This window comes from Larimichthys crocea, chromosome III (assembly GCF_000972845.2).
Source record: "Larimichthys crocea isolate SSNF chromosome III, L_crocea_2.0, whole genome shotgun sequence".
NCBI classification, from domain to species: domain Eukaryota; kingdom Metazoa; phylum Chordata; class Actinopteri; family Sciaenidae; genus Larimichthys; species Larimichthys crocea.
In genome coordinates, this window is record NC_040013.1 from 42,806,741 (window position 1) to 42,823,668 (window position 16,928).

The 16,928-nt window shown below is 41.3% G+C and overlaps 1 protein-coding gene across 5 annotated transcripts in view; it reads right to left on the reverse strand.

Moving 5' to 3' along the window:
• wdfy3 (WD repeat and FYVE domain containing 3) overlaps positions 1 to 16,928 on the reverse strand; it is an 85,364-nt gene that overhangs the window by 50,959 nt on the left and 17,477 nt on the right. For all 5 annotated transcript variants that reach the window (XM_027278276.1, XM_027278273.1, XM_027278274.1 and 2 more), the window contains exons 2-10: positions 15,451 to 15,661; positions 13,355 to 13,478; positions 10,807 to 10,916; positions 7,523 to 7,759; positions 7,018 to 7,210; positions 5,967 to 6,153; positions 5,707 to 5,873; positions 1,676 to 2,155; positions 1,149 to 1,259 (exon numbers count right to left, since the gene is read on the reverse strand). In XM_027278276.1, coding sequence (XP_027134077.1) covers positions 1,149 to 1,259; positions 1,676 to 2,155; positions 5,707 to 5,873; positions 5,967 to 6,153; positions 7,018 to 7,210; positions 7,523 to 7,759; positions 10,807 to 10,916; positions 13,355 to 13,478; positions 15,451 to 15,630 — 1,789 coding nt within the window. In that variant the 5' untranslated portion in view covers positions 15,631 to 15,661. The remainder of the gene's footprint in view (positions 1 to 1,148; positions 1,260 to 1,675; positions 2,156 to 5,706; positions 5,874 to 5,966; positions 6,154 to 7,017; positions 7,211 to 7,522; positions 7,760 to 10,806; positions 10,917 to 13,354; positions 13,479 to 15,450; positions 15,662 to 16,928) is intronic.

Below are 16,928 nucleotides of genomic sequence, written 5' to 3' on the forward strand. Positions count from 1 at the left end.
TCATTCTTGTCATTTTTATGACGCGCTGAGTTTCTTTCTACTCTTGTTCTCATTACAAGTGAGACTGCCACCCAAGTGCCTCGAGCGTAAAATGTAAATGTAATCAATGTGTCAGAGCAGAGGCCTACAAACATCACACACATAATCCCGTTCTTCTGATGAAAGTGAGCAGTCGTCATCAAGGTCGAAGACAGCTCTGAGCATTCGTTGTGCAGCCTGTTGGTTATCTTTGTGACTCATCACATTTCCACAGATAACGGACACACACACACACACACTAACACAGAAGCTAAATAAGAGACAAAGTGACGTGAGTGGAGAGGGATGTTTAAGAAAATGTAATAATATACTTCATTGATCCCTTGGGGAAAATTCTCTTTCCTCTCTATCTTATAGAGGTCGCAGGTCAGCAGCCCTAGAGATGGTCACAAATAAGTGCTTTGGTCAAGGGCACTTCAGTAAGGTGGATACACACAGACACAAATGGGTGATTGCACTTTTTTTCACCTGAATCAAATCACCACATTGACTGATTTTAGATGTTTGCGTCATCAGTAGTCAAGGTCAAACTTGAGGCAAATAATTAAAGGGTACCATGTGTGTGTCACCGGTAATGTGTCTTTCACTGACCCTGGACCTGCACAACATCCTGCATGGCATAAAACAAGTCATCTGCAGCTGTAACGTGGCTTTCCAGGAGACTTCTTCGACTATGTGTTGGGTTTAAATGCTTTATATTCCAGTGTACCACAATTCTGAAGCTCTGTGCCCCCAAACTGCTGTGGAAAGTTTGCCCAATCAAACCACACGCACACAAAGGTGATGGAAGACCCTTTGAAATGAGTCTTTTTTTCTTGTTGTTACTATTGATTGTAATTAAAGACTTCAAGAAAGTCCTGACATTATAAGTAAAAAAGGTACCTGAGAGTTAATTATTAAGGGACAGGAAGTCCCGTTGTGTCTCCTAACCCTGTATTAATCTATAATGAGTGTCTTCAGTGTCATCACATAATTAAAAAATATCCACTTTTGGGATTTCCTGTGCATTAAGTTTATGGACACCACCAATCCTGTTTTTGGCACAACATGCACGTGTCTGAAAGGTGTGTGTGTGTGTGTGTGTGTGTGGTGTGTGTGTGCGTGCTTACCTGCATTAGTGTTGGTGGTGTTGGAGCCCTGCAAGAGCACAGTCAGTGTCTCCATCACAAGCCAGGCCAACTGCTTCTGTTCCTCTGCTACTGTGTTGTTTTTACAGTCAGCTAAAGATGTTCGGGAAAACAAAGAGAGACGGGAGAGTAAGTATCATGACGGAATTAAATACACACTGTGAGCGAATAACACTAATGCTATGATGAAGGGCATGCACTCAAGGAAAGGGGGATTACTTTAGCTATAAGACGATATAAAGAAAACAGAATTTAGTTTTCTGACTATCTGTATTTGAAGACATGTACATTTTGAATCTAATGGGTTTATAATCTGCACTTGATTCAGCTCAGTGCATTTTAAGTCAAGCCTGTAGGTGGTTAGATCCATTTAGCCTTCAGCTAAATGAGATAAACAGTCTGTAGTTTTTTAAAGACTTGGATTTGCTGTGTGGTGTCACTGACTTGATCTTTTGTCACTTTAATACATAAAAGCAACCTAACCAGCTAAACTCATAGATGTACCTCACCTTGGTCATTATTGTGTGGTTGCTGCTGCGTGGCTGGGTCTTTGAGCAAAGCAGCATACTTGTGCAGCAGGTTGACCAGCACTTCCAGCAGACCGACTTCCCGCAGCACGTCGCTGAACACCGGGTCGTGCCTGGCCAGCTTCAGAAGCGTCCGGACGGCCGTGATGCTGCAGGCGTGCGACGTGCTCGACTTGAGCAGCACACTGACGCTGAATAGCTCTTTGCACGGCACGTAGTTGAGGCTGAAGACAACAAACTCCAGCAGTTCAAAGTATTTTGCCTGGGCTTCGGGGAGCTTGGCCACACGCTCTGCGAACTGCGAAAGGGTGTGCTGCGACTCCAGGATGAAGTAGTTGGCTGGCTCTGCTGCGTAGATGTTTCCAATGGCGTCCAGTAGCATACAGGCCAGACGGCTGGTTTTAGCCCTCAGGAAGGCGCTCTGGAGCACCGAAAAAGCCTGGATATTACGCACTGTGTGGCCTGGAGAGATGAAAATGAAGAAGATGGTAAAACACTAAAATACTTGTCTCTGGTATATATCAATTAAATCATCAGGAAATTTCAAACATAGTTCAGTTAAACCGCAGGTAAACTGCAGGTAAGCATAACAACAACACTTTACTTCCTCCCCAACTTTCACTGCAAAACGGATCCAACCACAAGTTGAACAAAAAGTTCTGACAGAAAGAATTGGAAACTTTTTTAATACTCAGACCTTCATATGACTGTGCTGGCCTTAATCCAGCAATACAGAATCACAAACACAAATACATTCTTGGCCTTGAAAATCTCTGCTGGCTTAACTGAAAGCAGAAACCTTAGACCACTACTGATGTTGCATAAGATGAGACCAAAATGCCTCAAAGGTGCATAAAACCAATGAAACCTGAAGAGTAGTCACTGCAAGAGGAGACAAACTGGGAAAAATGATTTCATGCAAAGGCACTGCTGGTGTGGCAAGGAATTATGCATCTCCTCACAGTATTTCTTTAGTCAGCTATGAGTTTTTATTGGATATCCCTAACAAAGTCATTATAATTATAATTATAATTATAATTATTATTATTCTTATTATATTATTATTATTATTATTAAATTTATTCCAGGAAACCCAAACCCCAGTTATGATTCTTTAACCTGCAGAACAAACAAAGAATAATTATAATTTGCTGTAACAGGACGTCATCAGTATGTATCAGGAGTTATGGAATAAATTATCTTATTATAAATTATCTAAAAGTTCTCGGTGATGGTTTTGATTGACTAATTTGCTTTTAGTCCATGAATGGTTTTCTATGCTCTTTTTGAAAAGAAGGATTTGATTCTGGTTACTAAAAAATGATAATCACACCACTTGAACCAAAGAAGCTTTGTTTTTGTTATATTATCAGCATGAAATTGTCCCTTCATATCATTCTGAATGACTCCAAAGACTAAACATTTGAAACATTTCTAACATTTTCCTGAGATACTGATACTGATTTAGGATTGCTCCTCCAAGATTTGAGTCTATCACTTGGCAGTCATCAAGACTGGAAATTAGTGGTAATGCTTATTTGACATAATTTGTCATCTTCGTCATACATTTGGTTGTTTAATGATAAACTTGGTATTGGTGTAATAAGTCAATACCACTAGTCAGTACACTAGTCAGTTCTTTAGCGCCGTAGCATTTAAGTCGTATGTGTTTTGAGGGGTAAATAATGCAAAAATACTGAGTGGATTCAGATATTGGTGGTGGAAAGCCCTTAACTTAGAGAGAGACGATGATGTGCACAGCACACATAATCTGACATCAACTTTTGGGGTGGAGTAGCTATAAAAAGCACACACTACAACTCACACATACAAGAAAAGTGTCATCACACACCAAAAACACACAGCCGTTAAGTGAATGTGGCGGTGTAATTAGGCATGTAAGTGGACCCTCACACCATGGTGGCTTGTGGTAATGACTTTGCACACGGCTGGAGCTGTTATTAGGTTGGTAAACAGAAGTGTGTGTACATGTGAGTGTCTCTGTGTGTGTGTGTGTGTGTGTGTGTGTGTGTGTGTGTGTGTGTGTGTGTGTGGTAAAACAGACGGCAGAGCTCGGTTGTGTTAGTTTCAGGGTGTAGGTTTGAGAGCTGTCATCAGCCATGAGGTGGAGTTGACACGTCAGGTTATAACACTTACAGCTACTGAAGGTGTTAAAACCTGTCGCATGGAAACATTTCACAATGTGTGCTTTCCCAAAGCAAAAAAGTTTACTCAAAACTGGGGGCTGTTAGCCAGCAGTTAGGTACTACTGTAACCGAACCAAATCCATGTCTGTGTAAACAGGAGCTGGCAGCTATTTACACACACAAACATCTATTGCATCAAGAACGCCAGCATGCTAACGGAAAAACGCAGACAGCATTTCACTGATGTTGTTTGGTTCAGTGCAAAATAATCAAAGCCGGTAAAATGACGGGTCTTCTTTATGGGAGATCTTTGCAGGATCTTGTTTAAAAGAGGCTGAATTTATTTGGGATTTTTGTTAATAACTAAAACAATTATTAAATTATTAAAATATTTGCCAATTTATTTACTGTCCTTAATTAATCAGTTAAACAAAACAAATAGTTGCAGTTGTACTACACATAAAACCTTCTTTTATAGGTTTCAGAACTATATAACAATTGCTACTTTTTATTATATCTATAATGTGCTGTTATGCATCATGATAGCATAATACAGTAATAAAAAAAAAAAGATAAAACCTCATTAAATATTTTTTAAATAGTCATTTTTATACTTGTGGCAGCAAATAAGAGAAACATGAGACCTGAGACAATCTCTGAACTCTAAAGCGTCTCTAGACTCAAGAGCTCATTAGTATGCAGAAGGCTTCAGGCATTCATCTACAGCAGCGTGACAGGCGGCAGAGTTGCCATAGTGTCTGTCAACAGGTTAAGCTTACTGGGATCAGCCAAGCATCAAAGTCATTTCAGGTTAAGATCTGACAGGCAGATGGGCAGCTGGGGTATCACCGAGGACTTTTCCACATTAATTCCTCTTTTTTGTTTCGGGCTTCGGGCAAACAAAAATGGTGGGGATGTGGAGATTTAAGAGGTGGGTCTGTGATTAGAAAAATCACTGGTTGTATCATGGATGAGGGAAGGGGGAACATCTCCACTCCTGTAACATTTACCGTGTAAGTGTGCTTCTTTGGATGAGGACAATGGATGATCCTACCGTAATCCATACCATAATCGTTTTGAATCAGTCTGTTGTTTTGTGTGCTGCTCTTTTGCTTTGGTGTCTTGCGTCCATTGACTTTCACTACAAAGCCAACTGCATTTGAAAACTCTGACACTTTTCCTCATTCCACCTTCTCTGATATAAGTGGGGCAATTTAAACAATCTCAACGGGAGAATTTAGCTTTAAAGGGTATGGTTTGCTTTTCTATATTTTTGTTCGTGTCAACAAATCTCATTGAAAAAAACTAAAACAATGTAAATGCCAGCTGGATTATGGCCTCATACTTGAATGAATGATATTAGATCATCATCGTTCTCAGCGTGACATTGCTGCAATAAACTGCTGATGCTCTTCAGGCACAAGACAAAAAACTATTAAAGTCAGTTTTTGAGCAAATATCAGGATTACTGCTTGACAAAATACTGTGATTACCAATTTCTGCTTGGGAAAGCACACATGAATCAATATACATGTCAGCAACTTAAGATTACAGTTGCTAAATGTGATGCTGCAATGCTCACAAAAAAAAAATACATATATATATATAGCAAATCAGAAATAGGAAAGTGAGAATACTTTTTGGTGAGTTGGTTTTAATTTTAATATAAGCATTGCTTATTCTCTATTCTCTAATTGAAAGACGCTCATTGATTATATAGTCATTGAATTTTTTTTCTGCAGTATTAGCTAATTATTTCTGCCCTGCAACTACCCAGTCAAAGGAAATAAAAGCTAGTTATGGAAATGATGACAGCAGCGAATGAACTTAATGATTAATTAGATGCAGTTGCTATTATTAACACACCTTTCCCAGAAGGCTGTGGGAGAACAAAGCCAGGCAGCAGGAAGGGGGCTCCAGTTGTCAGGCCAGCAGGTTTTAGCTCCGTCACCCCATATGTGGTCAGACAGGTGACCAGGTTGACCAGGTCCTTCAGTGCATCTTTCGATTCGTCCTCTTTGGCCTGTTCCAGTCTGGATACAGACAAAGAGATTTGTATGGATGTTCATAGGACACACTCAAGGGGCTTAGCATGTTAGCTGTGGGAATAAAGTTTCAAGTTGTACCTGAGCATGAGATCGCAGAGGAAGGCGTAACCCTGGCACATTCGGAAATCGTCCAACAGTGTCTGTGACACATCACTGGAGTCCTTGAGGAAGCAGGAGAGGCCGGCGAACATCTCCACAATCTCCAGCGGTGACAGATCATCGGACTGCTGCATGTTCTGAACACATGTGCCCAGGCATTCTTTCTCTGCAGATGGAGGGTGTTAGAGGAGAGTTAGAGGAGAGGATTTCTGATGTGTGACAGGATATATGGGGATGTTCTTTTAATCTTCATACAGACGTAAGAATCACAAACTTTATGATGAAATTTGGCAAACCAAGTGTTATGTTATCTTTTGAAAACCTTTAAGCCGGAGCTGTTTTAATTATTAAGCATATTTACTCATATGGTTCTACAAAAAAGGAAAAAAGCGGCTCTGACACGTTCCAATGAACTTCATTCTCCATGTCAAGCAGTTCAAAGATCAGCAGCAATTTCAGCACACATCAACATCACTGAGTAGCTTTAATGAAATGAAAATCAGCCTGGTTTGCTCTCTACCTTCCAGTGTGCTCATTTCTAGAATGTACGTTTCCACACAGACACACAGGACTTTACTCATACTGTAACAGCTCTTCTGTCTGGTTTCAGTGTGACCTCTTCCCTATTTGTGTCTGGATCTACTGTACAATGCCGCCAACAACAAGTTCTGGTAAAAAAAAAATGTTATATGAGTTATGAATGGCTTTGAGGTTCTGGTTTGGAGGTTTTTTTCACATAAAAAAAGGATCTGTGCATTTTCAGATACAAACAGTAATACAGAAAGAATGATATCATGTTTGCATTGACAAAAGTCCAGTGTGTACGATTTAGGGTGCTCCAGTTACAGAATATGGCAGAAATTGAATATAATACTCATAATTTGTTTAATTAGTGTATAATCACCTGAAATAAGAATCAATTGCGTTTCTGTACCTTGAATATCTATATATACACACCACACATCTACACAACTGAGACTACTAAACCCACACACAGACGTCCTACCCATGCATGCACATTGGTACATACCATGTATGTACTTGACCACATTGACACTCAGACCGTGTCGGGAGATTATGGTAAGCACTTCCCCCGCGCTCCTCCTCCAGGGCAGGTTGTGGGGAGGACACCAGGAGGTGATGGCACTGAACAGCAGCTGGAGGTCGTCTTTTTGGGCCAGCTCCTCGGCCGGAGACACAAAGGTGCAGAGCTTCACCAGGATCTGCAAGAGAGGAAAGGACAGATATAAAAATCCATCTTGGAGATAGAAGAGTGTTTGTGAATCATTAATGTGTAAAAATGTAGGGGCATAAGTTAATCATAGGTTTATCAATTTCTACATTTTTTGACTATGTTTGTATAATTTTAAAACTATGCAAGACAATTACAACACATCTGAAAATAAACTGCCCATGTCTTATGTATCTTTTTTTTAATTCTTCTTTATACAAGTATTTTTTGTGGTCGTAGAATAACATTTTTCAGCTGTGGATATTATTGGAAGAGTGGTAAAGTAACCTGTCCAGTTGTTTACCTGGACAAAGACTTTCTGGAGCAGCGCCCTGCGGTCAGCCAGGGGCAGCTCCTGCTGGGTGTGGCCTTGGCCTGGGGTCTTCTCCTGGGTGGCTGGTGGTGGTGGTGGTGGTGGTGGTGGCTGCTGCGGGGTGGGGCCTACTGGGGCCTCAGCCATGTGGGGCAGGTCGAAGAACAGGTAGAGGCATTTGACCAGCGTGGAGGGTACAGACATGGTCGTCATGCAGTCCACCGTTTTCTGATGGCAGGGGAGGAGGGAAGGGGTGGGGGTAGAATTGTGTTGAGATTTACACACAAGAATCTTTTTGCAGTATCATAGCATGTATGAACTGATGATTCCATTTAGAAATCATCATTCATGGTTGCATTTCTGTGAGGCAAAAAATGACAGGGGTAGCTTTAAGGGCCGTGTGTGTGTGTGTATGTGTGTGTGTGTGTGTGTGTGCGTGCGTGCGTGCGTGTGTGCGCGTGCGTGTCATCATGGTCAGGGAAAATGACTGGAGCAAGAGATGGGGTTTGTGCTCACTGAAGCGAAAGATTCAGATAATCAAACGCTGCCTCACACACACACACACACACACACACACACACACACACACACACACACACACGCACACGCGCACACACACACACACACACACACGAGAAGCTCACACCAACAAATGATCTCACTTCATCTTTCACTCACACACACCCCCTCATATAAGACAATAAACACACACACACTGTGGCTGGTTGAAGTGACCCTCCCATTTACTCCAGCTCTGCACCACAGAGAGTAGCAAACATGGACGGGTGCGCACACACTCAAATTCAGTCCCTCAGCTGATTGATGGAGAGATGAAGTTGGGGAGGGAGAGGGGAAAAAAAGAGTAAGGAATTAAGAGTGGAAGCGGTCTACAGAGTACAATAGGTAATACACACACACACACACACACACACACACACAGAGTGGCACCTGTGGTACATCATCAAGCAAGGGAGGTGGTGTGTGTGTTTACAGGCTGTGACATATTGGCCCTGCTGCAGCTTTAAGGTCAAGGTTACTGGGAACAGTCAATCAGAGAGACAACCAAGCAAGGCAAAGACATTTTATTGTGTGTGTGTGTGTGTGTGTGTGTGTGTGTGTGTGTGTGTGCGTGCGTGCGTGCGTGCGCGGGTTTGTGTGCGTGCGTGCGTGCGTGAGTGAGGGAGTGAGTGAAAGAAAGAAAAATAGAGGGAGACAGGGAGAGAGACAGAGACACACAAAGAAGCACATCTGTGTGAATGACATGCTGTAAAATAAGAAGACAACATTGAGGTACAGAGCTACAAACAAAAATATTATAAAAAAATATTGTGGTTTTATCATCTGAGGGAGGAGAGTGGGAAGTGAAAGAAGCGGGGGTGACGTCAGGTTTATAGGAGGCCAGCTGCCAGGAGAGTCCTTTGTTTTACTGTCTGAGACACCAGAGGAAAAGAATACAAAGCCATTAAAGCCAGCCACTGTCTCACACACACACACACACACACACACACACACACACACACACACACACACACACACACACACGGCATGAGCCACCCTGCTTGATGGTAGGTCATCCTGGTTCTGTCAAGTTTGTGTGCACTGATATCAAATAGTTCTGCCATAAAGAGTAAAAACTAAAAAGTTGCCCGTTTATTAGAACGACATAGGAGCAGAGTGAAAGGTCTGCAGTGACATTGTCTGCGATTGGGTATGACTATTTACTCAGTCTGAGGTTTATTTAAGCCACCAGCATCACTGTATCAAAAAAAATGACCCTTTTAAATCATCACATTTAAATCAGACTGGTACGTCATACAGCAAAAGGCGCACATTTTGGGTGCCTCGTTTAAGAACTTTATCAGGTTTGCTTTAAGATGGACACTTAAAAACCACGAGCTCCAGCAGAGCTGTCGAGAAATGCCTTTAAATAGGGAAGCTGTACTGAATAGCTACAACACGTGAACCCAAATGTATGACTTTACAGCTTTAGGTTAGATTCATACAGGAAAAAAAACACTTTCCTGGTTAAACAAGAATAAAAATGGAACAATGGAACAATCCAGCATCTCTCCCAGCGTAAACTACAGCCAATCTGGCTTTACTTAAAACTGACACGATCCTTTGATCCAAATGAAATGCACAAGAACGCATTTTGAAACAGCTGACAGGGCTATAAAGCTAGAATAGCCTGACGTGTTTAGTGTTTGCTGAGGCCACTTCAGACAAGTGTGAATTACATTTTTTTTTTTTCAATAAACCATGGTTTTATTCCCTGATACTAGAGGATTTGCTCTGTGCATGTGTACAAGCCTGAATGTGAGTATTTTTGAACTGCTGTGTATACAGTAAGCAGTGGTCCTCCCTTGAGGCATTTATCCTTCAACTTCTCTGCATTAATACTGCAGAGATCATTGCCTTGAACACAATGCAGCAGAAACAAACCAGAATTAACACAAACTGTACTCTCTCTCACCGTTCCCTCAAGCTTCCAAACCCATTTTACCACAAATTCTCAGAGGTGAATTAAATGTGCACATTGGTAGTCAACCTAAAGTAAAAGACTCCTACAATGCCGTTCTCCGAGTGTGTGTGTTTCTGTGTAACTCAAAAGAAAGTGCAAAGCGGATTTAAACTGAAAACGTGTCTGCAAAAGGAGAGAGGAAGTGTTCAGCAACAACAACGGCAAATTTCTGATGTGCAGCGGAGCAGCAAAAGCAGCCAGGCAGCTGACAGTGATGCTCCCCCTCAAGACCTCCAGAGAAATGCAGGCCGAAAAGTTCAAACGATGTCTGCTGGCCATAGAGCAAGAAGAAAAACAAGAGGTCACTGTCCAACCTCTGAATCAGGAGCCCAAGATCCTGCCATGTTAAGATTCAGAACTGTGGAGCATGTTGACCAGATGCTGAACACGCAAATGCATGTCTGAAAATATTATTTATAGGGCATGAATGACTATGAGCGGGGAAAACAAGAGGAGCAGCATTAGCTCTTTCATTCAGTGCAGTAAAGCAGATTTAACAAACAGGAATAAGGTGGGATGGGTCCAGTGGGGATTTTTACTTGTACTCAAGAGCCTGTTTCTCAGTTCTCACACAGGCTGATGCTATTTTCTGCTGGTTGATCAAAGAGAGGAGATGCAAGTGGGTCAAAGAACAGACGAACACTGAAAAACCTCTTTGTTTCTTCCGCTCGCTCACATGTATGAGGGCAACCCTTACACACAAAACAAAACAGAACTTTGTGAAGCAAAACAAGTACAGTGTTCTTCTACCAACCTGCCCAGAGGAGGCCAAAAGGTTGATGGTGGTCAGAAGCATCCAACCACGACTCGCCTCCTCGCTCTGGTTCACCTCCAGGAACTGGACTATAGCTCGACTGGCTGCCTCTGGAAGGCAAACACACACACACAAATGTTAACTAGACGGAAGATGACAGCTCATTGTGGCAGACAGATGGGCTGCTGGAACAATGATCAGTTATGCAACAAATAAATCATCTTGGTGGATGAGACACATGAGTCTTGTCTACAAGACCGCTTCTGCAGAGAAAGAAACGTCATTAGTACATATTAACATGTTATTAGCACATGGCCTTATGGGATGCATGATGTTTTAGATTGTATCCTGTCTCCTGCCTCATGTACGGTGAAAGACAAGAAGGAGATGAAATAAAGATGATAGTACAGACACTGAAACCATGAAACACAAAGCAGCATGCTGTTTGCTTCCACATATCTACATGTTTCCAGTGAAAATAGGCAGGTAGAGAGGGACTTGTAACATTTATTGATTGCTGTCTGCGGTCTGACCTGCTGGTTTTGGCTCCTGGCATCTCAGGGCTGAGTCAGTTTGGTTAGCTGCACGACTGACCGAGCTAACGACAGTTAGCAGTTTGCTACATGCTCAGCTATGAAGAAGAGACGCGTAGCAGACCTCACTCAGGATGCCCCGCTCTGCCAGCATCATAAGCAGGAAAGTGTTTCATTGGATGTAAAAATCAGTATACACTGCCGGTTGCAGGGCGAGTCTTCGACAACATCAACAATTTTTTTTTTTTATTTACCAGGAAATGACCAAATTTAACATAACATTAAGAACCTGTCAATTGTTGGGCCAGATACTGTTGTATAGGTGATATACACGTATAATGTATATAGGCATATGTGACAAAAACACTTAAACATCAAGTTCCTAGGGACTTTAAATTAACCTGGCTACCCAACACCAAAACACGCATGCTTCACAGAGGACGTTAACAGTCAACAGTGGACATTAGCTTTTATCCAACTTTAATGCAAATCTCTCTGTCCCTCCTCCTTTAAACAAAAGGACCTTAGAGTAATATCTTGTTGATAAGACTAAAATGCCATTTCGTTATCACATCCATCCATTATTAAGTCTGACATTGGCTTTATGGTAGAGTTTTTTTCATTTTTTTTATCTCAATCTGTCCCAATTTAAAATTAAGAAAATAATTAAGGCAGTCAAGCAAATCTATTTCAGATTGTGCCCGTTCAATCTACCAAGTATGTTATCCTTCTTATCAGTCAGAGCAGAACAGACTGACTGGCTAACATTTCCATACTAGCTGGTCACATTAGCCAACTTCTTAGTGCAGCTACCAATGGTTTTGCTCCTTTTTTCTACTAAAGCAGCAAACATTTAACTAAAGAGTCCAAAGATTTACTCATATTTATTGTGACAAATAACAATTATAGGTGGGAGGAGAAGAAACTGTGGCCTACTGTGAGCATAGACAGGCTGTCTAAAACTGAAGGATTCACCTCACCTCATCCTTTTCATAAAAAAAAGAGAGAAAACATATATGAACATAGTGTACATGATTGGCATTAACTATGCATACACACAGTCCTTCTCTGTTACCACAACAGCTCTGATTTAACAACCATTTTTGAGAGCAGCACTGCATTCAAAAATCACTCCATGACTCACTACTCCTTTTATAGCAGACGCTCGCTTACTCTACACTGAAGAATAAATTGAGATTTCGGACATTTATGAATCATGGTCACTTTCGTCATTGATGACAAGTGTAGAGTCACGCATCTACAAAATGCAGTGTGTTGCATTGTGGCCACTTTTAGCAACAAGTAAGGCACTAGAGGCCCAGTTACTCCCCAGAACTGTGGAGGGGGGAAGCAGCGGATGAATTTAATCGCACAAAATCTGTCAGCTTTAGATGAAAAAATTCAAAATTATTTGTTTGCTTAAAGACATGCCTACAAGAAGAGCTAAAGTCTACTTCTCCCTCGCTGTTTATTTGTTTTGATTTAGAGCCAGAGACAAGTTGTTTTGATGATGACAGAGTACTGCAAAATCAGTTGAGAGCCTGAGTCAACTACTGACTCAATCTACAGAGGCCTGGTGACCAGCTGGAGGAGTGTGTGTGTGTGTGTGTGTGTGTGTGTGTGTGTGTGTGTGTGTGTATGTTTAATGTCTTTCCTGTGGAGATGCCACAGTCAAAACTGCCAAAAGTGTCGAAGAGATGCTGCTGGCTCACCTGTAGTGAAGACTAACCTTTCATGTCAGCTTCAAATACACATTGCATCAGTCTTTTGTACAAAATATCTACTAACATTTTAGTCATGGATTGGATGAAAAGATGTCTATCCATGTTCTCCATGTGAAAAAGAAAAAGAGTTTTTATCAGCAAAGCCAAAAGGAGAACAAACACAGCAACAGAGGAAGCAAACCGATTATGGGAAATAATCACAACTGAAGCCAAAAAGAAATGATAACTGATGTTTACAAGGACTTGCCATTACATCTTTACCGCCATAAATCTATACATCAGAGGGCTCACCTGTGGATTTATTAGAGGCTCTTCGTCTGATCTCGGTCACCATTAGTCGTGAGACCTGCGTGGTGAACTGCAGCAGGTCGGAGAACTTCTCTGTCATGCTGCTGGGTGGAGCATTCCCAAACACCTAAAGCAGACACATCAGGGTTGGTTATCAAGACAAAAAAAACTGGAGATGCAAAGTTACACTTGTGTGACCACAAGACAGAAAGAAACGTTACTGCCTTTATGACAAATATAACATTTATTAGTTTGAAAAAGGTGATTTAATAGAGGGAAAAGAGACAATTGAAGGTCTATACACCGGTTGTCTTACAGATTATTTGGGAGTGATGATATTTACATATGAAAAGAACAAAAACTCAATGTAAACAAAAATTACAGCAGTAATTACATCAAGTGGGGACACTCAAGAATCATTAAGGTGGAGGTACACCGGCTTAAATCTCTCTAGGTATTTTCTTGCCTGTCCCAGTTTTTACAACCACAGAGCAGAGTGCAGCCTGAGCCTTTGAGGGAGCAGGGCAAAGATAAACTACACTTCATTCAACAACGACTCATCGTGCACTTATTTACCCAGAAAATTTGACATTAGAGTAGGCCTGGAGCTTGGCGTCCTGCTGCACCGGGAGTACTCCACTTTTGAATTCTGACATGAATTATGCCACCAGTGAATGAATCACAGCTAGCTTCTGGATAATTAGCTGACAAGTCAAGAGACCCTTAGTAAGGTACTCCAGTGTGACGAAAACACTCAACAGGACTGCATGCAGCAGCAGCAGCAGCTACAAAGCAAAGAGGCACACTACTCTGTCAGTGTAATACAATCGAAGACGGTAAATAGAACAATCATTTCCTGCATTCTGTTTTTATTATACTGATCTATGTCTGTTCCTATTTAAAGCTCGCTTGCACAACTTTCCATTCGGCCTCTGCATGAAAGTATTTCATATACAATACCCCTTTACTCATTTATGCATTTTATGCTTGGACCATTGGTCACGTTAACCAAATATTTTCCATCATTGCCAGATTTTTTTTTCCCCTTTACCTGAAGGCTATCCATCATTTTGACAGTTTGACACTGAAGGCCATCTACTTGTAACACACCTGCAATAGGCCCTCCTGTCTAGTTGGTGGCAAGTGTGCATATTAATTAGCTATTGTCAATCATCTTGTCTTCGATCCCACATGTATCACGTCGTTGTGCATTGGTCGACTGTGTCACTACATAGTCTTGCTATCCCAAAATGGCAGCTGAGTGATGACGTTTCTTTAGAGAGCCCAATAACTGTGATGTGGTTGATAAACCAGCTGAAAAAGGATGAAAGACAAGCAAGGAATACTGATAGCATTTATCAGCCGGCAGCAGCCGATGTTACAGGGGAAGGTTTGTGACAGAGAAGAGGTAAAAATCATTTATCTGCTTTGTGTGGTGTTGACATGAAAAGTGACTGCAGTGCCTCTTTTCATCTTTTTCTTCTCTCTGCTCTGAGTTCTCTGAGTTCTGTATAGTAAATGTTATTGAAACCATGTTAATTTTATAAAATAAATGCTACTAAATAGACTGTATGTTGAAAAAATAAAATCAGGGGTAAAAATTATGATGGAATTTTTACAACCCTGACACAGCCTCTGGCTTGGGCAATTAGTAAGTTGTCATTTGTCCAGTTCATATGCATTTCTAATTGTCATTGTTGCTGTGAGACAGTGTGTGGGAGTTCACTACCTTTGCATGACCTCATTCTCCTGCACCCACAATATTCACTTCAGGTTGATCCCAGCATGCCTGTGTGTCATCAGGGAGCTCAAGATTTAATTCAGTGTCAATACTAGAGATTTAATGACGTTACAGTATGATTACATATGTGGTAGTTTGGTCATTTACACAGCAGCAGTGAAGTCAGCCTTAAAGTCAACAGGCGCATTTCCATCAGATTTAACTGCAGGCTGTTGAAACAGAATCTGGGAGGTGACTAGTCAGGTGTGTATGGAAATAAGCCCGTGAACTGAATGCCTGACGGCAGTGAACATTTGAATGCCAGCTTCACACATTATAGAACTCAATGTGTCCCCCCTCCCCCTCCGGTGTGACTTACCCTGTTAAATACAGGAAGCATCATGTAGAGCTTCTCCTCCTGTTCCTTCTGGGTCATGTGGCGTGGAGGGTGGCACAGTTCGGAGAAGAGGCGTCGCAGGTGCATCAGGCCCAGCGCGTTGTCCTGGGGGCTGCACTCCTCCTGCCTCGGCCGCCCCATGATCCTTTTCACCATGTTCATCTTGAGCGGCTTTGTCAGAGCAAAGGCAGCCCTGCAGACAGGAGAGAGGACGTTTAAGATGCGTCTTGAAGCAACTAAAATCTTTAGAAAAAAAATCTTAAAAATGGTAAATTCATGTAGAGCTTGAATGATTTGTCTATTTCACAGGTATTTTGATAAGTGGATTAATTGTTTTGAGTTATTCTTTAAGGAAAATGTCCAATTCCTTTCAGTGAATATGTTCTGGTTTCTTTAGTCCACTATGACAGTAAACTGGACATGTGGACAAAGCAAGATGACACCTTGGGCTTTGGGAAACACAATCAACATTTTTCACAATTTTCGGACATTTTATTGACCACACAACTAATTGATTAATCAAAAAATGATAAACACATTAACTGATAATGTGTTAGTTGCAGTCCTGTAATCCATTCCAATACATTTGATTGATGTTATTTCTACCTACTTCTCTTACATGCTAGCTCTTCTGCTACACAGCTAACTACCATTGCCTCTCTTTCAATTACACAAAAGCTACAAACAGCCAGCTACAACCTCATGATTATATCAAACATTAATACTTTTCAGCACCAACCAAAATGTGTCAATAGCTGTGAGCATCGAAAACGGATTTGTGATTTGTTGTTTTACATGTCTTTGTAGTGTGGTTGATATATTTTTAGCCATTATTTCCACATGTCCAATCCTCTGCAGACTATCTTTAAGATGGTTGCTAGGAGACTTCACAGAACTGCAAAGCCTACATACAACACAGATAAACATCCGCTGATGAAAACATAATCAACAGACCAGAACATTTGCAACAAAGATGCTCATCAATCTAAAATATAAGTTTCCTTTCCAGCGACCGCACTGACACTCTGTACCTTGCTCAAGGGGACGCTGATAGTGAGGGTTGAAGGATAGAAAAGCATTCCTCATTTACCCCCCCCCCTCCCATGATAAAGGATGAGCCTCTGGCCACACATGACATTATAATAAGGGAAAAAACACACATATTGTTTTGCTAAATGAGGAGTGTAGAAACCTTTCAACCTCTATCCACAGCTCTTGTTTATTTTCCATCACACATAATCACTATCGCGTTACCAGTACATTTTCTAACATCGGAATGATTGCACACTGGCTCCGCCTCTAATGCCAAAATGAAGGTTTAGAAGCTGCAAACTACTTTGCTACTTTTGAAATCATATGTTGGTCACGAGCATCAAATTGCCTTGTGTATATATTAATGCATTAAAAAAATTGTTTGTACCTGCTCAATAATGAGATTTCCTTTACATCTGAACATCAAC